This window comes from Colobus angolensis, unplaced genomic scaffold (assembly GCF_000951035.1).
Source record: "Colobus angolensis palliatus isolate OR3802 unplaced genomic scaffold, Cang.pa_1.0 Scaffold16, whole genome shotgun sequence".
In the NCBI taxonomy this organism is placed as follows: domain Eukaryota; kingdom Metazoa; phylum Chordata; class Mammalia; order Primates; family Cercopithecidae; genus Colobus; species Colobus angolensis.
Genome location: NW_012114710.1, coordinates 15,762,587 through 15,787,533, shown reverse-complemented (window position 1 = coordinate 15,787,533; position 24,947 = coordinate 15,762,587). Strand labels below are relative to the sequence as shown.

The window sequence follows — 24,947 nt, the reverse complement described above, 5'->3', positions numbered from 1 at the left end:
TATAGTTTAGGTCCATTGTTTCTTTGTTGACTTTCTGTCTTGATAAGCTGTCTAGTGCTGTCAGTGGAGTATTAAAGTCCCCAACTATTATTGTGTTGCTGTCTATCTCATTACTTAGGTCTAGCAGTAATTGTTTTACAAATTTGGGAGCTCCAGTGTTAGATGCATATATTTTTAGAATTGTGTTATTTCCCTGTTGGATTAGTCCTTTTATCATTTTATAATCTCCCTCTTTGTCTTTTTTAACTGCTGTTGCTTCGAAGTTTGTTTAGTTTGATATAAGAATAGCTACTCCTGCTCACTTTTGGTGTCCATTTGCATGGAATATCTTTTAGCACCTCTTTATCTGAAGTTTATGTGAGTCCTTATATGTTAGGTGAGTCTCCTGAAGACAGCAGAAACTTGGTTGGTGAATTTCTTTTTTTTTTTTTTTCTGAGATGGAGTCTTGCTCTGTCACTCAGGCTGGAGTGCAGTGGCATAATCTCAGTTCACTGCAACCTCTGCCTCCTGGGTTCAAGCAATCCTCCTGTCTCAGTCTCCTGAGTAGGTAGTACCACAGGCACATGCCACCACACCCAGCCAAATTTTGTACTTTTAGTAGAGATGGGGTTTTGCCATGTTCCCCATGCTAGTCTCGAACTCCTGACCTCAGGTGATCCACCCACCTAGGCCTCCCAAAGTGCTGGATTATAGGCAAGAATCACTGTGCCCGGCCAGGTTGGTGAATCTTACCCATTCTACCATTCTGTATCTTTTAAGTGGAATATTTAGGCCATTTATATTCAATGTTAGTACTGAGATATGAGGCACTTTTCTATTCATCATGCTATTTGTTACCTGAATACTTTGGTTTTTTTTCATTGTGTTATTATTATATAGGTCCTGTGAGATCTGTGTTTTAATGAAATTCTATTTTGGTGTATTTCAAGGATTTGTTTCAAGATTGAGAGCTCCTTTTAGCAGTTCTTGTAGTGCTGGCTTGGTAGTGGTGAATTCTCTCAGCATTTGTTTGTCTGGAAATATTGTTATCTTTCCTTCATTTATGAAGCTTAGTTTTGCTGGATACAAAATTCTTGTCTGATAATTGTTTTTGTTTAGGGAGACTAAAAATAGGACCCCGATTCCTTCTAGCTTATAGGGTTTCTGCTGAGAAATCTGCTGTCCTTTACAGGTTACCTGATGCTTTTGCATCACAGTTCTTAAGATTCTTTTTGCCTTGACTTTAGATAACCTGGTGATTATCTTTTTGTGATGAATTTCCCAGATGTTCTTTGAGCTTCTTGTATGCGGATGACTAGATCTCTAGCAAGGCCAGGGAAGTTTTCCTCAGTTATTTCCCAAAATATGTTTTCCAAACTTTCTCTTCTTCCTTGGGAACACCAATTATTCTTAGGTTTAGTCCCAAACTTCTTGGAGGCTTTGTTCATTTTTTAAAAATTCTTTTTTCTTTGTCTTTGATGGATTAGGTTAATTCAAAAGCCTTGTCTTCACGCTCTGAACTTCTTTCTTCTGCTTGCTTGATTCTATTGCTGAGAGTTTCCAGTGCATTTTGCATTTCTCTAAGTGTGTCCTTTATTTCCAGAAGATGTGATTTTTTTTTTAATTTATGCTATCTATTTCACAGAAGAATTTTCCTTTCATAGCTTGTATCACGTTTTTGATTTCTTTAAGTTGGACTTCACCTTTCTCTTGTGCCTCCTTGGTTAGCTTAAGAATCGACCGTCTGAATTCTTTTTCTGGCAATTCAGAGATTTCATCTTGATTTGAATCCATTGCTGGTGAGCTGGTATGATCTTTTGAGAGTGTTAAAGAAACATGTTTTGTCATATTACCAGAATTGTTTTTCTGGCTCCCTCTCATTTGGGTGGACTATGTCAGAAGGAAGGTCTAGGATTGAAGGAATGAGCATATTCTTCTGTTCCAGGGGGTGCTCCCTTGATGTGATGTTCCCTCACTTCCCCTAGAAATGGAGCTTCCTGAGAAGCAACCTGTAGTGATTGCTTTTGCTCTTCTGGGTCTAGCCACCCAGTGGAGCTACTGGTTTCTGGGCTGGTACTAGGGAGTGTCTGCAAAGAGTCCTGTGATGTGATCTGTCTTCAGGTCTTGCAGCTGTGAATACCAGCACTTGTTCTGGGGGAAGGTAGAAAGGAAGTAAAGTGGACTCAGTCTGTGCTTTTGTTTTTGTTTATTGTGCTGGTTTTGTGTTGGTTGGCTTCCAGCCAGGAGGTGGTGCTTTTGAAAGGGAGGATGCAAACTTGCTCTAGGAACCCCTGGTTAAGGGTTCAGGTTTCCCAGGTGGTGGGCAGGGACATAGAGCTCTTCAAAGATTATGACCTTTGTTTTGGACTACCAGGGTAGGTAGAGAAAGACCACCAGATAGATAGCAATAGGTGTGTCTGAGCTCAGACTCCTCTTGGGTGGGACTTGCTGTGGCTACTGTGGGGCATGGGTGTGTGATTCCGAGGCCAATGAAGTTATATTTCCAGGTAGATTATGGCTGCCTCTGCTGAGTCATACAGGTCACCAAGGAAGTGAAGGAAAGTTGTCAGTCACAGGCCTCACCCTGTTCACATGCAGCCCACAGTCACAAAGGTCAACCTCACTCCCCTTTTAGCCTTCCTGAAACACCGAGTGTATTTCCAGGAAGCCTGTGACCAGGGCTGAGAAGTTTCCCTAGACCACGAGCCACCCCATTGAGAAAGCAAGTAGACTCACAGTTTTTTGGCATCTCAAGGAGCCTGCAGTGGTGATCCAGTTCCTTCAAAGGGTCTGTGAATTCTCTCAGCTTTCCTGGTATGTTCCTGTGGTAGTTCTTGAAGCAAAAGTCTTAACGCTGCTCTGTCCATTGGAGCAGGAGCTGCAAGCTAGTCCTGCCTCTAACTGTGTTCTTAACCACCATGTTATATTAAAAAAGAATTAGAGAATTAAAATTATATTCTGATTCTATTTTTGAATATTACAGAACCCAAGTACTATGGTCTGAATGTTTGTGTACCTCTAAATTTATATGCTGAAGTCCTAACTCCCAAGTTGATGGTATTAAAAGGCGGGATCTTTAGGGAGGTGATTAGGTAATGAGAGTAGAGCCCTCATGGATGGGACTAGGGTCCTTATAAAAGAAGCCAAAGAAATCTCATTTTCCCCTTCTACCAAGTGAAGATGCAGCCAGAACATGCTGTCTATGGACCAGGAAACCAGGCCTCACTAGACACTTAATCTACTACACCTTGATCTTGGACTTCCCAGCCTCCAGAACTGTGAGAAACAAATTTCTGTTGTTTATTAGCTATTCAGTTTTTTTTTGTTTTGCTGTAGCAGCAGCCCAAATTTACTAAAACTTCAAATTTTGTTTTATTTTTCCCCTCTTATGGTTGTTTTAAAATCTTTTTCAAATCTAACAAATATACTGTTAGCTGAAATGATTATTTTGCCTTCCTTCTTATCAGTGCAGTTTGACATTTTCTGTTATAAAAATAAAAAGCACTCATAATTTTTGCATAATAGAGAAATTATCTTTATTGAGGAATGCATTTTATAACGTTATATTATCACAAATCTCTAAAAATAACAATGCAGTTTTTAAACTCTTATTTTTTGAGTTGGAACCTGGAGACAAAACAATAATAACAGCAAACAACAACAATAAACAAAAAAAACACTTAACACAGACATTTCTAGGCTGAAAAAGAGATGAAGTTGCCAAGGGCAAGGTTTTTTTTTTTTTTTTCAATCATGTTTGGAAGTAAATTCCAACTTACAGAAAAAGTTGCAAGAATCAGACTATCTCAAAGAAAACACATATACCTTTTACTCAGATTACTCAATTGTTAAATTTTATCTCATTTGCTCTATCAATTGCTCTCTTTCTCTATTTATGTGTATCATATTATTGTTAAATTTTACCTCATTTATCAATTGCTCTCTTTATGTATGTTTGTGTGTACTGTTGCACACACAAATGCACACAAATATATGTTTCTGAATTTTTTGCGAGTAGATTGCATACATTATGGTCCATTACCTCAAAATACTTTATTGTGTATTTTCCAAGAATAGGAATATTCTTTTACTTAATCAAAGTATACTTGTTATCTGATTGACTGTCTATATTCCAATTTGCCAATTGACCTAACATTGTCCTTTGAAGCATTTATGTTCCCTCTAGTACAGGATCCAGTCTAGTATCACTTACTATGTTTAGTTCTCAGGTGTTTTTAGTATAATTTAATCTGAAACATTTCCACAGCTTTTCTTTGTCTTCTATGATATTGACATTTTTGAAGAATTCAGTCAAAACCCCCTGTCTTTTTCTGTTGTTTTTGTTAAAGCGATGTTGTTTCCTTCTCAGTGTGTCACATTTGAAGGCACATGTTGAACATCCACGGTTTATTGGTGAGGTTAATTTTGATAACCCAGTCAAGAGGTTGTCCATTTTTTTTTCCGTTGCATAGTTACTGTTCTTTCCCCAGAAACTAACAAGCAATCTGTGAGGAGATACTTTAAGCCCAGAATAATATCCTAATATCCTGCTCCTAATCAAAATTTCCCCCTAGCTTTAGCATTGATTGATAATTCTTGCCTGAGCTGTATTTACTGTGATGGTTGAAAAATGATGGTTTTCCAATTCCAGAACTCCTTTCAACCACATTTACCAGCTGGCCCATGACATTCTGTTGTAAAGGAGACACCTTCTCATTTATGTATCTATCTATCTATCTATCTATCTATCTATCTATCTATCTATCATCTATTAGTCATCTATTTATCTACCTATCTATTGATTATGTATCATTATATCAGTATGGATTCATGGATTTCTATTTTTTCCCGATGGTTTATAATTTATTATTTTTCTCAGTTATTTTGCTCTCAAACTGGCTCAAGTTTGGCCAATGGGAGCCCCTTCAAGTAGGCTCTATGTTTTGGCAGTATACCTATTATTTTTTTGAACATTACTTTCTGGCATAACAAGATATTTCAGGCTCATCTTGTTCCTACCTTGCCCTTGCTTTGGAATGAGGCATTTTTCCAGGTAGCCCTGGTTCCTTTTAGTGGCAAATTTTATTAGACATGAAGATCTGAGTGCTAGGTGTATTCATTTCTGCTGAGGTGTTTTTGTGTCTAAGCCCTTTTGGCAGATAGAATTAGTAAATATATGCATGTGTATACACAGGCACACATATACACACACACATAGATGCGTGTCTATTATCACACGCATATATGCATGCAGGCATGTGTATGCAATTATAATACATATAAACGTACATATACATGGTTTAGAAATTATGAATTTATATCAATTCTATTCCATTTCCACATGGTTCTTTCTTGCCTTCCCTCATTTCATGTTTGTATGTTCATTTTTCCACGGTGAACATCCTGACTCCCATCAACATCAACATCAACATGTTTTCTCATTTGCTCAATCATATAATACATCTGAAATAGTTTTATTATTACTTGGGCACAATGCAATTGTCCCCCATTCCTGCCTGTCACAAATTACTGGACCTAGTGATTATATGACTAGTTATTTATTTAAAATAAAGGAACTCCTATGTTTACAAAAACTCTTGTACAAAAATGTTTGTAGCAGCTTTATTCATAGCAGCCAAAAATTAGAAATAGCCCAATTGTCTTAATAGTAGAATGGATAAACTGTGATATATTCATACAATGGAATAGTACTTGGTAATAAAAAAAAACAAACTACAGCTGCATGCAACAATATCTCAAATACATTATGGTGAATTTTAAAAAGGCAAACAAAAAAGAATGAATGATATATAATTCCCTTTATGTGAATGGGCAAAATGAATCTATGTGATAGAAACCAAACCACTACTTGCTTTTGGTAGGGGTGGAACAGAAAAGGACACTGATTGGGAAGGGGCAGAAAAAAATGTACTAGGATTAAGAAAATGTTTTGTATCTTGATTGGGACATGAGTTATATGGGTGCATGCATTTGTCACAGTGGACTGAACTCTACCCTTAATATCTGTGCATTTAACTGTCTATAAATTATCCATTAATTTTAATATGTTGGCTGGAGTAGAGTCTACCCCTTTTAGCTGAGACTACAATTCTTTACATTAAAATAGCTCATTCTCCTAGCTTGCCTCATTTCTGATTGCTCCTTCCCCATAACTCCCCAGGCCCCTGTCAGCATTTGAGTTTGCTACTGTGATCAATACTTTGATTTCCTTTTACTAACAAACTATATCCTTTTTATTCTCATTTCAAGTATACAAAGTTCAACACAGGTTAGAATTTTGTAGTTAATTAAATGACATCATCCAGTGATCATGTCTGGCCAACATATATGCTTTAATGTAGTAATAACATGCATGCACATTAAAACTGTTTAAATAACACTGACTTCTAGATTAATTCTCAGTTTAGGCCTTTGCCTATCTGATATATTAAGACAAAAGCAAAAACAAACATTTGCAGTGTATTCAGGTTTTGTCAATGGAAGCAATTGATTTCCATCATTAAATGATCAAAAGCCACTTCAATGAGGAAACGATTTTTCAGACCTTCTCATAGATTCTGGTGCACACCACGCCCTTCATTTTACATTCCTTAAAAAAGAGAGAGGTTAATTGAGTATCTCAAGTTCAAACCAGAGAACAGAAAATGTGTAATAAAAATAGAAATTCAAAATAAATTCATAAGATTAATTTAGAAAGGAATAAAATATCAGTTTGTCAGTCTCCAGTAATTCAGAATTATGACCATTGAAATAGAAGAAACAATTTAGAAGTTGATCTATGGTACTGTAAAGGAATTTTTTTAAGTGGCAAGTTTTTATGTATAATTCACTTGTATTTAAATCTAATAAGACAGTGATTTTCAAAAATATCTACATATTTGTGTTACCTAGGGAACATTTAAATATAGTGATGGCTCCTCCTCCCCCAAGAAATGTACATTCAGTTATCTGTTTGGGGGCCTCCATATTGGTATTTACTCCCCATGTAAATCTGTTGTGCAGCAAGGGGTAAGAACCACTGTACTAAAGAAAGAAACATTCGGAAGAGTACATGAATCTGTTTACATTCAATGTATGTGTTAATTAGTGAACATAAAGCCTTAACTTTTTAAAAAAATCGTCACAGTCATCACACACAAGCTTTGTCATTATTTTCATCTGCCAACTAGAAGTCTCCAATGAGTTCAGCTTGCTTTATTGACATGATTGATTCTAAGTTAGTATGGGCTCTTGAATGAAAAATGGTGGGATATCTGCAAATAGTCTACAAATGACTTTGCAAATAGTCTACAAAATACACCTTGCAGAGTGTATTTTGCTTTTAAAATTTAGACTTGCCTTCTTCTTTGTGAGTCCAAACTAGTAAGATTTACCTAAACTTTCTCTAACCTTACTGCCATTTTTAGGTATTTTTATTTGTAAAATAACAAATGGCCTTTTTTATTTCTAAAATCTTGGGTCAGTACTTGAAGATGAGTCTGTAATAGTTTAAATATCACTTAAGCATTAGCTATTACTTTATTCTTAGTCATTTTTATCCATTCATATTCCAAAGAACAAAGAATGTTTTGAAAATAATATAATCAAATTATTTATATAGCATGATTTCTCTATTTAGAAGTAAAAATACTCTTACCACTACCATTTTCCCATTCACTAGCTTTCTCTTTATGGTTGTCTCTTTGCCATCCCATCTCTGCACTTGATTCAGTGATCCTCTCTGCAGGGTTACGATGCTCTGCAAAGACAAGGTCATGCAATTGACTTGCCTGAAATTTGTTGATCTAAGAAGCAGTTCTTTCAGTACTGAACCATTTTCATAATAGATGTCTCAGGAGATACACTCCTTTTCAACAGAATGGAGTTTATCCTTTTAAACACTGGCAGGAATATTCCTCTCTCTCAAGCAGCCCACTGGGCCAACTTTGAAGAGAAACATTAAATATTACCTTGGCCTTTCTATTGTCAGCTGTGGTTTCTTCAAATTCCTGGCCTAGCTTGAAGGAGATCTCTGTATTTTTAAAGGTGCTTTCAGTTCGTATAGTTATAATATCTCCTTTCTTGCTGATGATCACAGTAGGTTTGGCCAAATTTCCCAGTTTTCTGGTGGCTAACCCCACACCTGAAAATTGAGATAGTGTTAGAACTATGGTGACCAAGAGAGCATAGCCAAACAGACTGTGGTGGCCACATCCTTTGCTCAGTGGTGCCCCAGGTGTGTTGATGGCAGGTAATATCACTTACTACTAAGTGTCTCCTTCCATGTTTCACTTCCAATGGAAATACGTGCCCAGGACTCACACATTTTAGGTTTTGTTGTTCCAAAAGTAATGTCTGCAGATTTTCTTTTGTTTTCTTTTTCTTTTCTTTCTTTCTTTTTTTTTCAGATAGAGTCTCACTCTGTGGCCCAGGCTGGAGTGCAGTGGTGCATCTCGGCTCACTGCAAGCTCCGCCTCCCATGTTCACTCCATTCTCCTGCCTGAGCCTCCCGAGTAGCTGGGACTACAGGTGCCCACCACCACGCCCGGCTAATTTTTTGTATTTTTAGTAGAGACAGGATTTCACCGTGTTAGCCAGGATGATCTCGATCTCCTGACCTCGTGATCTGCCTGCCTCGGCCTCCCAAAGGGCTGGGATTACAGGTGCAAGCCACTGCACCTGGCCAATGTCTGCAGATTTTCAAGAGTAAAAGTTTCCAGCTGAAATAGCTAGTGCAAGTCATCTATTTTTATCACAGCCAATCCTATTCCCCATTGAAAATTACTAATTATAGATTTGCATAAATCATTTTAGAGATTTTAGTTTGTATGTACAAATGCTGTAGATATATTTTTTAAATGAGATTATAGCATATATGTATTGTTCCATGATATTTTCCCTCAATACCATATTATGGATATGAAGAAGTATTCCCCTCATAGTTTTGATAGAATCTCACTTCTGAAATTTTGTGGCTTCTATATCTAGCTGGTAGGAAAAAAATTATCCATCTACCTTTGAGATCTATACTATTATAAATGATCATAGAGAAATAAAATATTTTTTAAAAAAACTTTTACGTTTCAAAAATGAAACACAATTAAACTCTTAAGTTTACTACCATTATTACCAAGACTATAAAATATATGGAAAAAGGAAAATGTCAAATAAAAAAATATGAAAGAAAAACTAGTTTTCCAGGAAGTCTCAATGCTTGGATATACTTTTTCCGGTTAAAACGATCTCAAATTTTTATATACTGAATAAGAAGTTAAGAGTTATAGTCAATAAACTATAAACTATATTCTTTCTTCAAATTCTGATTAATCTTTTGTTATTTTATACAGTTTAGGACAATGTTTTTCAAGTTAAATCGTAATCTCTGGGACCGAGCCTGAGAATTTATATTTACCAAATCCCAAGGTGTTATTTTGCACACTAAACTGGAAAACAATGAAATTAGAGAATCCTTCACAGAGACTTTCTTTTATTTGGCTTCTTCCTCAGCTATAAAGTGAAGTCTTTAAATCTAACCAGTCTCACAGTATGAATTCATCCCCATAAGTTCTCTTAGTGTTCCAGGCAACAATGACATGACTTTGCTCATTTTATCTAAAATAAAACGTTTTATACAAGTTTTCTGAACAGTTAAGTAAAGCTGTAGGCACTTTGACAAGCACAGCAACCTCAGGTCACTGGCATCACTCTTTGTTATATTCATATAGTTCTGAAAATTCCCAAAGACTCTTCATATCTATTGTGTTTATATCGATGGGACATACTCTAGAAATAGAATAAAATAAAGTTGTTGTAACTAATGACTCAGTTTTCCATCTCCATTCACTGCTCCAACTCCAGAAACGTCTGATGTTAGTGAAATTGAGTCTGAGTTTACTGCCACAACTCCAGTTCTTTTTCTCTCAATAACTTCCCTAGGCTATGAACATAGTGTTTTAGGAAGTATTTTTGTTTTTCAAACTCTCTGTATCTACATATTGTGTAATAAAGGACAACCTAGAGGTAGAAAGGAAAAACTATTAGTTTAGCTAAAAATTAAAATTTTAAATTAAGGTTTTCTAGGATTTGCAATATATTCAATTCCTTATTTTATGAACACTTTAGTTGCTATGAACGTAGCTCTCAGAAAAGCCAGAAAATGGGTTGACTATGCTTTTAAGCTTTCTTTCCTCTGGATCTGCAACCAAAATTCTCTTGGTATGAAATTGCCCTTGAAATCAGTGGGAGTTCCATGCATTTAAGCAGCTCTCTCATTTAAGTTAAAGTCTATTAAAAGTTACCACAAATAAAATTCAAATAAATTACCTGAATGACACAAAAAAGATTAATCCTAAAAGAGGAATGTATTGCGGCCTGTGCAAACCCACCCAGTCTCCTGTTAAAGGTGTTAGATGAAAATGTCATGTAGCTTTCTTAAAAAGGAGCTTTTCAGCAGAACAACAAAAAGTATTTCTTACCCAGAGCTTTCATGTAATCATCAAAGTGCTCACTAGAGACAAGTTTCCAGGTGCCCAGGAATTTGTTGCTCATCGTGATGGATGAGAGCTCAACGCAGTTCTAAGTGGGATTCAGGAGACTCAGATAAGATGCTGAGGCCTGAGAAGATTCTTTTCAAGGACGCCCAAAGCATGTGACTCTTACAGAGACCCAATGGGGAAAGGCAGTGTCGGGACTAAGCAATGAATGGCTCTTCAATGGCCAGCTGCCCGCCCAATGGGATAAAAGAAAACCCCACATAATACTCCCTTTTGTCTCCAAAAAAATTTATAAAATGAATGAGATTACTATTTGAATCTTCAAAAAATTTTTGATCGATCTTAATTTATAAGAAGGCTTAGGCCCTTCATGCTTTGGAAAAGACTGCATGAATTATGTGATCGTGAATGAATGTGTGTGTGTTTAGGCATGTCGGTCACTCTCAATCCTGAGTCTGCACAATTAAAAATTCTTATTGAAAGGGAAGAAAAAGAGGAAAATGTCTGTAAGTATTATGATAACAGTCACAAATATGTTGTGGGAGAGAAATGTAGGGGAGCAGTGTGAGGAAGTATTCATAGGTAAGAAGGCTTGGCATAGTTCACATATCCCAGGCAGGCAGAGTAGGCAGACAAAGAAGTCAGTCTATTGCAGCAGAGCACAGAAATTGTATTCATGTGATGAAACAAGAAGTAGCACTATAACATGTTCTTTGAGCACAACAAAGATTTTCAGCTAAAAATACTTAAAATCTGAACTAAGCAGGTTCTTGGATACTATAACCATTTGTGTTTAAGTCATTTAAAATGAATCTACAATTTTATAAAGAGGATTTCCTATAGAAAGAGTACTAATGTATATTCAGAACTCGCTATGGGCCAGACACTGTACTAAGTGCTTAATACAGGTGATCTCATTTAATTATATCACTGACTCCAAGAGTTAGGAACTATTATTATATCCATTTTACCAATGATAAAAATGAGCTTGGGGACATTAGGTAAATTGCTTCCAAAAGTTGAATAAGGAGAGGACGGGTCTGAACCCAACATTACTGCCAGTGCCTGGGTTCTGAACCATGATCTTAACCTGCTTCTATTATGCTATACCATACATGCTACATGTACAGAGGCCCTGGCCAGAGATCACCTGATGCTGATAGCACCATGATTGGCTAGAAACACTCTTGCTCTTCTCAAAAATCAAGTGGGGTAAAAAAATCAAAAGATCCAGCCTACTATATTACATCAAAGCCCCAGTCTTTGGCCAAGGGGAACAAATGTAAATCCACTTAGAACGTAAGTGTTGCTCTTGAGAATCTCTAATTACTACTATATCTTTCCTAGCAGGTTTTTTTTTTTTTTTTTTTTCCTTAGCATGAATTCTGACTGTGAAACAACTGATTTTACCAAGTTTTATACATTTAGTAAACAGGTTGGTACTGTTTACAACAACAACAAAAAACAAAAATATGATGATTTGATCATAACAGGTAGAATCATTGGCAACAAGGGCTCGGGAAACCCAGTCCCATAGCTGTGACATAACTATTGCAGTTATGTAGTTAGAGTTCAAGCTGAGCAAAACATGTGAAATCATTTACAGTGTGCTGAAGTTACATTTACATTCCCAGTGCCTGAATAGCTCGAGGTGGGAAAGAAATAGTGAATAGGGAAATTCCTCAGCTAACCAACTAACCCAAATCTAAACCCAAGAAGTGTATAATCCCATTGTACTGGGATAGAAAAAACAACTATGAAATAAAGAGCTTTTGATTAGTGGATATGTTTTTTGATTTTCCAAAACACTTTACAAAATTCATGATATCATTTGTACCTTCAAAACTTTTTTTTTTTTGTACACTATTAAGGAGTACAGCATTCCACATTTAAGTTTTCTGCCTAAATAAATGAAGGACCCTCAATCCCTCACCCTCACACTAGAGCCGAGACTTGTATTCAGTGGGACTGCTACAAGAAAGCTGTGTGAAGTTTAAGCTGACTCTGTATTGCACATAGGAGCAGCAGTGGAGTTTAAAATGTAAACATTGAGCCATATATTTCCAAGACAGAAAACTTATAACTTTGAAGCAATATTAGACCAAGAGAAAAATTTTCTACTTAAGGCTTATCAGCAATTGTACCTGACTGCTATTAATAGAACTGACCAGACAAGTTTGGACCACGATGAGATTCTGAGGCCAGTACATGGGCCAAAGGCACAGATTAAAGCAGTAAGAGAAGACACAGACTGAACCAGGCCTGACACTTTACATCACTCCTAGCTAAGAAAGTCATCAGTGTCCTAACAAGAAAGAATGCACAGAACCACATTATAACTAGATGTATATATTTAGACTGGACTACATGTTTGTAAAATACATATAGTCTCTCTGTGATGTGTGTTCAGTTCTTCTCTCTTCACCAATTTATTGTCCATGTAAATTCTCAAGATACGGCAAGTTATTTGAATCATATACTGAAAGGAAGATCCAAAGGTCCAAACAAAATAAATAAGGAAATCTTACTCTATATAACACACCATGGAAGTGCTCCTTATAGATTGTCTTCAAGCTAAATCCAATCATATATTTGAAAAAGAAATAAGATAGTCAATCATTACATAGCAAATGAACAAAGAATTTCTGACCCTCCACTTGGATGCCAAAGATCCAACTCAATTTTTGTTGTTTACTCAATTGCAAAAATATTTTTTGAGAGCTTATTAAGTGCTAAGCACCGTTGAAAGTGCTGATTAAACATTACTGAATCAAATTCCTTGCCTTCATGGAACTTACATTCTACTCATGATTTGATAAAGGCTTGAAGCAAGAAGTTTTAATGGTAATGAATTCAAAATTATTTGTAAAGTAGAACTATTCTGATAATAATTGATTACAGGAGAAGCATACCATAGAATACGAAGATAAATAATCAACTTAAAAGGGTCACTTAAAAATTGTGGGTTCATAGTAGGTGTATGTATTTATGGGGTACATGAGATGTTTTGGTACAGGCATGCAAAGCGTAATAACCACATCATGGAAGATGGGGTATCCACCCCCTCACACATTTATCCTTTGTTACAAACAATCCAGTTTTACTCTTGCTTATTTCTAAATGTACAATTAAATTGTTATTGACTATAGCTATCTTGTTCTGCTATCAAATACTAGGTCTTATTTATTCAATTTTTTGTAACCATTAACCATCCCCACCTCCCTCCTACTCCCCCACAACTCCTGCAGTACCTTTCCTAGCCTCTGGTAATCATCCTTCTGTTCTCTATCTCCATGGGTTCAAATGTTTTGATTTTTAGATAAGTGAGAACATGTGATATTTCTCTCTCTGTGTCTGGCTTATTTCACTTAACATGTGCTCCAGTTCCATCTATGTTGTTGCCAATGACTGAATCTCATTCTAAAAAGTGTCGTTTTTAAATAAACAGTTGGGAAGAAAATAAAAATAGACCTTAGAACTTTCACTTCCAGTCATGATAGATGAGGAAATTAACCCAACTTTTCAACTGTAAAAAATGAACAAAATTAGAAAAAAAATCTTCAAGGCATCAGAGATAAAAAGGCAGAGAAAAACTAAGAGCTTAGGACTTGGGAAAGAAAGGCAAATCCAGAGAGACAAATCCAATATTTGGAGCTTCTGATCCACTAGGGATCTGTGAATTCTGCAAGAGGCAGGTTAGAGGTAAAAAATCCAGGGAACATTTATGACAATGCTACAGAGTTAGGGGAAAAGTGAAGAAGAATCCTGGTTGATCATCACACTTTGTCTTGGGACTGTCTTGCAACACAGGAGTAAGGATAAGCTCGAAATATACCTGTGCTAATATGAAGTCAATTCTTAGATTAATGTGATCTGGGATAGCTAGTGAACCAAGTTACTAGTCAAAATAAACATAAACCCTCTTCAGAGAAAGAAGATAATGTCACCCGAGGTCTAAATTTATTTATATAATTTTTATACATATTGCTAATCAAAAATAAATAGAACAAAAAGAGAAAATATACTTAAAAGGTAAAAGAAACAATAGACAATAGAAATAGATAATTCATAGAGCAGATAATAAAAACAAACAAGATAGAAAATATCAACAGACCCAAAAGCATTTTAATGACTAGTAAGATTGATAAACTCTTAGGAAGATGGATTAAAAATAGAGAAGACAAAATTATTGAGTGCAGGAATGAAAAGAAAGCATACTAATATATCCTACAGATATTAAAAAGATCATAAAAATATAAACTACTTCATGTCAACAAATTAAAATTTGTTAAATAAAAAAATTTAAAAGAGACTTGCAGGCTACTTAGAAAACACAGTTTATGAAAAACAATGCAAGAGAAAGTAAAAATCCTGGATACTCCCAATTCTATTAGCATTAAATCCATATTTAAAATCCATCTCATGAAGATACCTTATGCCCATAGGCTTCACCAATGAATTCTTACAAATATTTGAGGAAAAAATAATACCAATGTTACACAAACTCTTCTAGAGAATAAAAAAGGTCCCAGTTTCCAGCCTCCACCAAGATCTCTGTACGTGTCGTTCTCTTTTCCTGCAATACCTCCCTTCATCTCTTTCCCTGTAATACGTAATCACTCCCATATGTTTAATCCTTAATTCTCAGCTCAATCATCCTTTGGGACCTTTAAGTGACTTTCTCTTGATATTAACTCAACCATCTTTCCTAATAGTTTCTTTACCATGTATATCATCATTTAACAGTTACTGCAATGACGATGTTTATAAATTTTGAATATAACATGATAAATAGCTTAACTGACATCTTGATTCCATGTGATCAGGGACAATGTGTGATTTTGCTCATGTAGTATCCCAAGTGCACAACACCATGGATGCCACACAGTAGGTAATGAATAAACATTTGTTGACTGAATGAAGAAAATAAAAAATTTTGTGGTTTTTGTTTGCATCATATCAGATATTAAATGTTATGAAAGCATCAAAAACTAGTGCTTAAGATCAGTAGTATTATTCTTCTAAACTTCTTTCTCCCCTCTCTCTCCCCTGCCTTCTCTTTCTTTTTCTGGAGATACAGAAAGAGCAAGACTTGGGAGGTAACTAAGTGACACTCATTCCTTCATTTGGTCTTTCCTTTAGTCAGCAGTAAAAGCAGGCAATTGTTTCCATGTTCAGTATGACATAATCTTATTATGATACTAGGAAAGTGCATGTAAGATGAATCTAAGATTCACTGTACATTATCTCACAAGCATAAACGCAGACAATTATTCAACATATATTTCTTGTACTGTGATAGTACTAGAGATAATATGATGAGTGAAATGGCAACAACTCCTTCCCTCATGAACCTTATACTCTAGTTAGGAAGACAGACATTAAGTAAACAATCAAGACACATGATATCTGATTATTATTTTTTGTCATTTGCAGATGGATACTGTGAAAATGCCCTTAAGAGCCCATTGACCATTACTACCTAGGAAGATACATTATGAAATTTCTTAGACACCATCATGAGACTAATGATCTGATTTATCTTCAGAAGTCAGTTAACTAGAGTAGCCAGTACCTTTCCCAGACAGCTATTTAGCATAAGGTGACGATGGCACTTCCGGGCTGATAACCTCCTCTTCCATGTTTCAAATAAGTGTTTTGCTCTAAGTTTAACAACTTCAAGATTAAAATTGCTTTCTTAATGCAAACCATTTCATGCAACTTTCTTGTCTCCCAGTGGATATTTGGTCTTTTGGTTACTATGGTGACAATTGCATTTGTGCAGCCCCAAAGTAGTTAATAGTTTTTCTTTTTTGTTGAATGGCAGTAAAGAGAGGAAAGAAGTGTTTGTGATTCCTCTAAACAATTCAATTAGCGGTGTTTGTTTGTTTGTTTGTTTGCTAGAATCTAACACACCGTGGCCTCTTTTCCAAAGGCTAGTCTAAGAAATCACATCATTATTGCTAATGGAAGACCTGAGAATTGGAGTTACTAACACACCAGGGAGTAAATAAAAGACAAGATTTGTGCATCTGAGTTTCTTTCTCTGGTCATGATAACATATACTGAGCTTTCCCCATATTTCTACTTATTTGCATTTCATCTTAGAGAAAAGGTGGTATTAACACTTTCCAGATACAGGACATCCAAGTAGATTGTACTATTAGCACAAAGAGCTGTAGGAGACACTCTTTAGGATTTAGCCATTTGCTCCATATTGCTATGAAAAAAAGGAATCCCTTAAAAATAATTCACTTGCAAAACATAGTAAAAAATGTGTCTGTGCCAGGCACGGTGGCTCACACCTGTAATTCCAGCACTTTGGGAGGCCGACGTGGGTGGATCATGAGGTCAGGAGATCGAGACCATCCTGGCTAACACAGTGAAGCCCCATCTATACTAAAAATACAAAAAATTAGCCGGGCGTGGTGGTGGGAGCCTGTAGTCCCAGCTACTCGGGTGGCTGAGGCAGGAAAATGGCATGAACTCGGGAGGTGGAGCTTGCGGTGAGCCAAGATGGTGCCATTGCACTCCAGCCTGGGTAACAGAGCAAGACTCCATCTCAAGAAAAAAAAAAAAAGAAAAGAAAAGAAAAATGTGTATGTGCCTAGCTTTATTTCATCAGGAGAAAATACAAACTCAAAAATTCAGGTGATTTTCTAATCATGTGGTATCCAGGTAGCCTATTTTGTGTTCTACTTTATTTCTTTGATTGTGTCTTACAATTTTTTTTAAACAATTAAGATGGTATGATGGCTTGAAAGTATAATGTACTTATGAACTTTTTACATCTATATATATATTTCAGACTAAGTAAAGTTAGATCAGAGAATCAATTAAATTCATGTTTAAACAGTGTTTTTTTTTTTTAATTCATGCCAATCCATTCCTTATTTCTTCAAATAGCTGAAAACTAGTTTTTTTTTAGTTAAATTCCAGCTTATAACATGTTCATGACTGGAGATAAACTGTAAAAATGAAATCTCTTAAATTTCACACTTATTCAGAGCAATATTAGCTGCTGTAATACACTCCAGGATTTCAGTGGCTTATCCTGGAAGTTTATTTCTTGCTTGATGTCCAGTCCAGTATAAGTGCTCCTGGTCTATGGGGAGCTTTTCCCCATGGGGTGACTCAGAGGCCTTGGATCCATTCATCCTGTGCCTACACCATGACCTCAGGTATTCAGAGACCTCTCCTCCAAGCAGGCAGGCACAGATGTCCTTGACCCAGAAGTGGCCATATCACTTCTACTCAGTTTCTAATACAAAATTGTCCTAAGCCCCCAGGGAGACAAGGGAGGGACTGGGCAATGCAGTGCCTGGCTGGCAGACTCTTTCTAGCAACAATGCTATAATATGGAAGCGTAACCCCAGATTTCTACTGGGTAATTAACCGTCTCTGTCACAGTGGCTTTCAAATTGTGGTACATCATGTTCTGACATTATTTCTTAATTTAGGAAGATAGAATGTGATAGTGAATTTGGAGTAAGTTCTCATTTAGCTTTATCACTTACTCTAATACATGGATTTCATTTGGGCTGAAGTTTTTTTATCTGTAAAATAAAAATAAAAAAAATCTTTCTTGAGGATCAAGAAAGATAACTTTTGGGAAATTGCTTTGTAACTTATGTACTGAAAGATATTATTTTTAATAAGCATCTACTCATATTCGAACTCTGTTTTACAAAGTAAACTAGAATCCATATTCCCTGCTCATTTTTCTCAATTAGTTGCTCTAAGCTTACCTCTGCTGAGACCCTCCTGATCTCTTTTTCTGCTCACTGTTTTAGTGCACATGTTCAACAATTACATTGTTCCTATTCTTTGCATTCTAATTTCCTTATAACCTCAGAAGGGGATCTGGAAAAAATGAGAAGACCTGAGGAATTTTCTATGTCAGTCCTTATTATAAGGCTTCATTTACCCTCACAACCCTGAGAAGTAGGTAAGTCTCCATTTTGCAAAGGAGAAAATTTAAGTGATAAAGCAGCTCATGCATGCTCATGTAGCTGCCAATGGCAGAAGCGGTATTCCAGTCCTGGTCTGACTGGTCCTCCAACCCCATTCCATTCACTGCATGCATCTTTGGGTCAACAGGTGAGTTCTGTTCTATCAGTGGGGCTGGTAATTAGATGGTCGATCCCCACCTTCCTAGAAAAAGGCACACAAGGGCCTGGATACCAAACTCCAAAATGAATAGATAAATTTTTGGCCTAAATATTCAGGATAGAAATCATAAGAGTGTATGTTTTGGGACTAGACTATGTCCTGATACTTCATCCTAATGTTTCATCTACTTTTGGTTATTATCTTTGGGATAGTCCATTGTCTTTTTATAGCCAGTGAAGAAAAGTATATCCATTATGTTTATTGCATTTTTGCACAAAAAATATAAAAATTAAATATTACTAAAAGTGCTTAAAACAAATTATTTTAATTTTAATAATGAGTTATATTAATGATTTATTATATTATATTAATATGTAACATAATATAATACATAATTAACAATATAAATGTTTGTTATGCTAATATATAATATAATTAATATAATATTGCATATTAGCATAATAATTAATTTCTTTTAATTAATTTTAATAATTATTATTCAGTAATTTATTAATAGTGTTAAGTAGCAAGGAAAATATGGTGGGCAATTCTTGACTCATATATTAATGATGGCATTAGCATGATTGATCTTTAAATAAGTAATACTTTCCTACAAACCAGTGTGGATTTGATGTACAATAATATAAATATTCAGAATAAAATATATTTATAAATTATATTATAAAAGTATTCTGAATATTTATTATTTATATTTTATTCTGAATATTTTTATGTGAGAGAATAAAAACTTCTCTCATGTTTTATTTTAAACCTGCTTAGAAAGTAAACAAATAATGACTTTACATTGATTAACTCACTATAATGAAAAGTCCCTCTATTATCTTTCTTCCGTAATAAATCTAATACAAGATAACAAATATCATGTTATTATTTACTTAGAGATAGATGGTAATTTTTGAAGGCAGGTCAGATGTACCAAGAGACTGATTATGTGAGTTCTTAATAAAGATCAATGATTCTAAGTATACCTTTTAATGTACTTTTAAAAGAAAATTTTCACAGGATTTGACTGAAATTAAAAGGATTCATGTTTCAAGATGACTCTGCTACATCATATATAAAAGGGAAGTTGTGAACACCGTACCTAAGTCTGATGCTTTCTAGTCCCTGAGACAGCATCAGATGCACAGTGATCACCAAGAAGAACTTGTTGAATGAATGAATGAATGATTTCCTCAGGAGCAGTATCTTTGACTCCACCTACTAAAATACTCAACATAGGGGTTTTGTTTCTCATTCAGGCTCATTGTGCTTTGAGCTGTGACATACATAAAAAGAGAAATATCTTGAAAATTAGGAACAGCATTATTATTTTCTTAATCACGCCTGGGTGAAGTCAAAGATTTAAGTGAGTAAGTGCTTAGTGCTTTTTAGCATAATTTCTTCTTCCTAACAGTTGTGGAAAAGTCTCTGACCCTGCTCTGAGACGTCACTAAAGCAGCTGTCATTTCCAGCTCCCTTGCAGAGGCTGATTAAGGAGGAATTGGTCCATGTTCCCCTTTGTGCAAGACATCACTTCAGGGGCTGAACACCATCTTGACTTCTGGAACATAGGCATGTTTACATTTTGTGCATACTCAAGTCATGAGGAAGGAGGAGGACATGGCATGCTGGGATGACCATCATTGTCCACATCCAGCAGCTGCATAGCCAGCACCAAGCCCACCACTTCCAGCCACAGTTGAAATCTCAAAGGTCTTCAGCGTTTAATGTGACAACCCTAGTTTCTTTCCTTGGCCAGGGATTCAGTTCATGTCTCAACCCCGTGTTGTAGTCCTTTTGTTCATTACCCTTCAGTTTCACCCTTACTAAGGTGCCAGTAACCCCCAGTTTGCCTCCAGTAGCCCCAGGTTGTGCCTACTCTCCAGGTATAATTGTTAATAGTGCCCCTTTTCAATTTTAATTTCTCATCCAATTTGAATGACAAATTACATGGTCATTCTACTCTAGTGAATAGGCATGACTGTAAGGACTTACATTTGACCAAATATTATCTATGTTTAAATTTAAGGCAAAAAATGATTATTTACAAAATTCCTCCTCTTTCTTTCTCCTTTTTCCACTGCTATAGGTACACACAGCATTTTAGGCTTTGTCCTTTAATTTTACCTCCATTAGGCTGCTTTACCCTGAGCCATGAGAACATGAATTTCTACCAAGAGCCTTTGGTGAAACTATTAAGGGACTCTGTGCAGCTCTAACAATTATATTCTTACTAGGCATTTAGAAATTCAGGACTGGCATGTAATAAAATGTCATTCTGCAAAGGCCAGGTTGTAAACAGTTGTGCAGATGCACCAGCCTGATTATTTTAAATGGATTTATGGAGAAACGAGATGACTGTTTTAAATGCTCTTTTATAGCAACTTGTCCATAGTGTATGACATCCAGTCTCTATTTAATGCTATCTGTCTGTCTATATCACCATCATTTAATCTATGTATCTGCTTTAAGTGGGATAGACTTCCGAAAAAATAAAAAGTCAGCAATGTTGGTTTTTAGAATCTGTGCTACCTAGGAGGTCACCTGAATTTCCACATGGCTTTGATAGAATGCCTTAACCTAAATGGAGTGGGCCCTTCAGTGAGAGCTCAAGGACTATGGAAGTCAGGTGGGCAGAGGACAGAGGGGACTTTGGTGCTGTTACAATCACACCACAGGCAAGTTGCTTCTTGCCTCATCAATTCATTGGTCTGTTCCTAATCCTCATAATCAAATAGCTTCAAAACTCTGCTTAATTTGATGTCTTTATTGAGCAAATTTATATTGAGACATTTTTTAAAAAGTCACTAGCCCTGAGGCATATCTTCTTCAAGTACCAGTTCCCTGTCAGTGAACAAGTTTTCATTGCTGTGGACCTTTCTTCACACCTTTTCATAGATTCTGGTGCTGACAATATTATTCATTTTACATTCCTAAAAGCAAAGAGGAATCTATTAGAGTTGGTAGATAACAGGCTAAACTCGCCCTGCCCCTTTCTCCTCAGACCGAACTCTTAATTCAGGATGCAAAGACAATTGAGTAACTTGAAAGGCATGTATCAAATCAGAACAATTTAAAGAAAACTTACCACTACCATTTTTTCACCCACAATTTTTCTTTTGATTGTTTTCTCTTTGCCAAGCCATTTTTGGACATGAATCATTGAGCCATTCTCTAATGTTATGGTGTTCTATAAATGCATAAAGAAATCAGTTAGAAGTAGCAACTCACTACCTTCTAACCTACATGAGACCAGATATCTACTTTTTAATTTCAATTCTGAAATTCTTTCCTTAAAATCCTCACTTTGGTTGTCATGATTTAGTACTATCCAACTAGAAGAAGTCTCAAGAGATTATTCAATTAGTGCTCTTTCTTAGGCAAACAATGCATTAGCTATTTGTGTTTGTTTCTTTCCACGTGCTCTTTGATAGAATGACAAAGAGATAAGAAAAAATGAAGCGAAAACAATTTGAATTTTTTAAACCCTGTTGTTAACCATCAAAATAATTAGCAAAAGGATTAACTTTAGAGATGTGAGAATATCAACAGAACAAGCCCAGATGGACTTGGTGATAAATCAAGTTACAGAGTAAACCATGCCTAACCACCTTCTAGCTTTTTCCTGATTGTTGAACACCAGGAAGAATTAGTTCTGACCTTTACTTTCCAGTTGTCTGCTGTGGTTTCATCAAATTCTTCCCCCAGCTTGAAGGAGATCTTAGTGTTCTGGAAAGAACTTTCCATTCTTATGGTCATCGTTTTCCAGTCAACACTAATAGTTACTGTCGGCTTCACTAACCCTGCCATGCTCCGGACTGCAAAATTCACTCCTGTAAGACAGAGATAACCTTGGACCTTATGAAGACATTGTTAACAATCACTTTGGAAGTCAATTTTCAAAGAATGCTTACTTTACCTATTTTGAAATTTTGGATAATGTACAGGAACTTATTTCATGTTCTGTGTGATATCTGGGTTGAGCTAGATCCTCCCAGTCATAAGGTGTATATGTGACATTTTGAAAAGCTAAATTCACTCTCTGAGACTATTACACTTCCTCTAAAATGTAAATTTGTGTGGTGCCTTTCAAGAGATCAAATGCTTGCACTTCACCTTGTGGAGTGTTACAACAACCGTGTGGGTGCGGGAGGAGTTTGACTTAGAGCCTGGACCTGTTGTTCTGATTGGGAATTTCCCATTGTCAAACTTGACTCCTGCAGTTGGTGGGCAGAAGAGCTGACTCCCTCTCTGTCCTGATATCAAGCTCCATTTCACATTTAGATTCTGGAACTGATATGACACATCTCGCTGCAGAGAAGCAGTGTTAGACATTTGCATCACAAAGAAGAGTGAGATGGTTAAAACCCAGGTTTTAACTTAGCCACTTGCTAGCTTGGGCATATTATTTACCTCTCCTAACCTTCAGTTTTCTCAATAGTAAAGTGTGGATAACTGTATACTTAACCTTGCAAGGGTTTTTTTTTTGGTTGGTTTGTTTTTTGTTTTGAGACAAAGTCTCGCTCTGTTGCCTAGGCTGGAGTGTAGTGGCACGATCTCGGCTCACTGCAACCTCTGCCTCCCAGGTTCAAACGATTCTCCTGCCTCAGTCCCCCGAGTAGCTGGGATTACAGGCACATGCCACCACGCCCAGCTAATTTTTGTAGTTTTAGTAGAGACGGGGTTTCACCATGTTGGCCAGGCTGATCTCGAACTCCTGACCTCAGGTGATCCGCCTGCCTTGGCCTCCCAAAGTGCTGGGATTACAGGCATGAGCCACTGTACCCAGCCAGCAGATGTTTTAAAAGGTTAAATGAAAGAGCTTAGTGTGGTACTGGCATATAGAAACTGCTCAGCTATTATTCCTGCTTCTATTATGCCTAAACCCAGCTCCCAGTCAATACAAGTGCTATTCTGGCCATAAGGCCCAAGTTTTTTATATACCCCCCCAATTTTAATTCAAAACAAGTGAGTCTATAAATCTATGAAGAGATAGAAAAACTTGTTTCTTATGACCCTCTGAGAAAGTTAATATTGACTACATCAGAGGAGCAAATATTACATTTATAAGCACATTGACTTATTATGGGGATAAGGCATTGTTATTTCATTGTCTAGAATGAGTGAACATAATTAATAATTGTAAGCATCCATTGAGAATTTTAAGCAAGTTAAAAAAAAGTAAAGAAAAGAAAGTCATTGGCTTTGTATACAGTTTACTATTGCAAGGGAGGTTTCTCTTAATTAAAGGTGAAAAATATTAAATAATTGCTGTTCTTCTATTAGTAAAGAACAGCTTAGTTATTATACACCCAAGTCATTATAATTAATGTGTAACTGTATGACTTGAGTTAGAGATTAAAGGACAGGTAGAGTTTATAATTCTGAGGAATATCAGGGTGAGACATTCAATGAGTAAAAATGTTCTGTTTCTTCAGATTTGTAATTCTTCAAAATCATGTTTGTAAAATATCTCTCACATGTATGAGAACTCTAAAAATTAACCAGCTAGAAATTTTGTGTGTTGATACTGCTGTTTTAAAGCTATAACTTAAAGCAAACCTTGAAACAAATTTAATTGATCGATTTAATTGTAGGTAGTGATTACTATCTATAAATTTGAAACTGGGAAAAATGTTATTAAATGAAATGACCAAGCTAAAATGAAATTCTATCTAGAAGTTAGGATGAAGTATTTTCAAAAAGGATAAATGGGCTTAAATATATGGATTATGACGGGACAGAGGTGTCTGTGGGCCTAGTCTCCCAAAAAGAGACAATTATTATTAGTAATTTAAAAAAGCAAAAGTAGATGCAGAAATTATGTTAGTCTACAGGAATATACCCTAGGATCACAAAAGAAAGATAATTGTAGGAAAATTCATGGTAAAGTACAAACCCAACCACATCACAAAATGCTTTGCCAATTTCCGAATTTGTAACGGTATTTCTCACCCAGTTCTTTCATGTAATCCTCAAAGTTTTCACTGGAGACCAGCTTCCAGATTCCCAAGAAGGGCTCGACCATCATGGAACACTTGCTGAGAAGAGCCACTTGTAATTGAAAACCAAAAAAAGACAGGCTTTAAGGTGCTGCCAGTAGCTTAGTTTAAAGAGCATCTTCATCACATGACTTTTGAAATGGCCAATGGGCAATAGCAGCAAGACTAAAGATTCTGGGTACCAGTATTTGACTCATTTTATTTACCTCCAAATTAAGAGATAGAAAATTAGCACGTAAAATTAAATTCTGGTCAATGATTTTAGCTTCTAGCAAAACGATTTACACCTGAGTCACCTGATAAATATTACTTGTGGAACGGTGACAATTTTCAATAGATATCAGCTTTTTGAACAAT

The 24,947-nt window shown here is 36.0% G+C and overlaps 2 protein-coding genes across 3 annotated transcripts; both read right to left on the bottom strand.

Annotated features, from left to right (window-relative positions):
* Positions 1 to 3,491: 3,491 nt before the first annotated feature.
* Positions 3,492 to 10,665, bottom strand: PMP2 (peripheral myelin protein 2). Of its 2 annotated transcripts, none has more exons than XM_011937134.1 (4): positions 10,456 to 10,665; positions 7,951 to 8,123; positions 7,638 to 7,739; positions 3,492 to 6,590 (listed from the first exon to the last, which is right to left on the bottom strand). In XM_011937134.1, the coding sequence occupies exons 1-4, from the start codon at positions 10,526 to 10,528 to the stop codon at positions 6,540 to 6,542; spliced, it is 399 nt and encodes a 132-aa protein (XP_011792524.1). In that variant the 5' UTR covers positions 10,529 to 10,665; the 3' UTR covers positions 3,492 to 6,539. The 2 variants fall into 2 exon arrangements, with proteins under 2 accessions (XP_011792524.1, XP_011792525.1); XM_011937135.1 differs by having other exon boundaries at positions 4,956 to 6,590; positions 7,644 to 7,739; positions 10,456 to 10,657.
* Positions 10,666 to 21,470: 10,805 nt separating this feature from the next.
* Positions 21,471 to 24,616, bottom strand: FABP9 (fatty acid binding protein 9, testis). Its single transcript, XM_011937133.1, has 4 exons — positions 24,544 to 24,616; positions 22,249 to 22,421; positions 21,677 to 21,778; positions 21,471 to 21,521 (listed from the first exon to the last, which is right to left on the bottom strand). Exons 1-4 carry the CDS (start codon positions 24,614 to 24,616, stop codon positions 21,471 to 21,473), a joined length of 399 nt encoding a protein of 132 aa, XP_011792523.1.
* Between the last annotated feature and the right edge of the window lie 331 nt (positions 24,617 to 24,947).

Excerpts from the sequence above, each read along its gene's own strand:
- PMP2 (XM_011937134.1), bottom strand. The coding sequence starts at position 10,528 with ATGAGCAACAAATTCCTGGGCACCTGGAAACTTGTCTCTAGTGAGCAC. Across the intron at positions 8,124-10,455 it reads TGATTACATGAAAGCTCTGG|GTGTGGGGTTAGCCACCAGA; the intron begins GTAAGAAATACT and ends CTCAATTTTCAG. Across the intron at positions 7,740-7,950 it reads CTGACAATAGAAAGGCCAAG|AGCATCGTAACCCTGCAGAG; the intron begins GTAATATTTAAT and ends TTGTCTTTGCAG.
- FABP9 (XM_011937133.1), bottom strand. The coding sequence starts at position 24,616 with ATGGTCGAGCCCTTCTTGGGAATCTGGAAGCTGGTCTCCAGTGAAAAC. Across the intron at positions 22,422-24,543 it reads GGATTACATGAAAGAACTGG|GAGTGAATTTTGCAGTCCGG; the intron begins GTGAGAAATACC and ends TCTGTCTTACAG. Across the intron at positions 21,522-21,676 it reads TGGGTGAAAAAATGGTAGTG|GAATGTAAAATGAATAATAT; the intron begins GTAAGTTTTCTT and ends CTTTGCTTTTAG.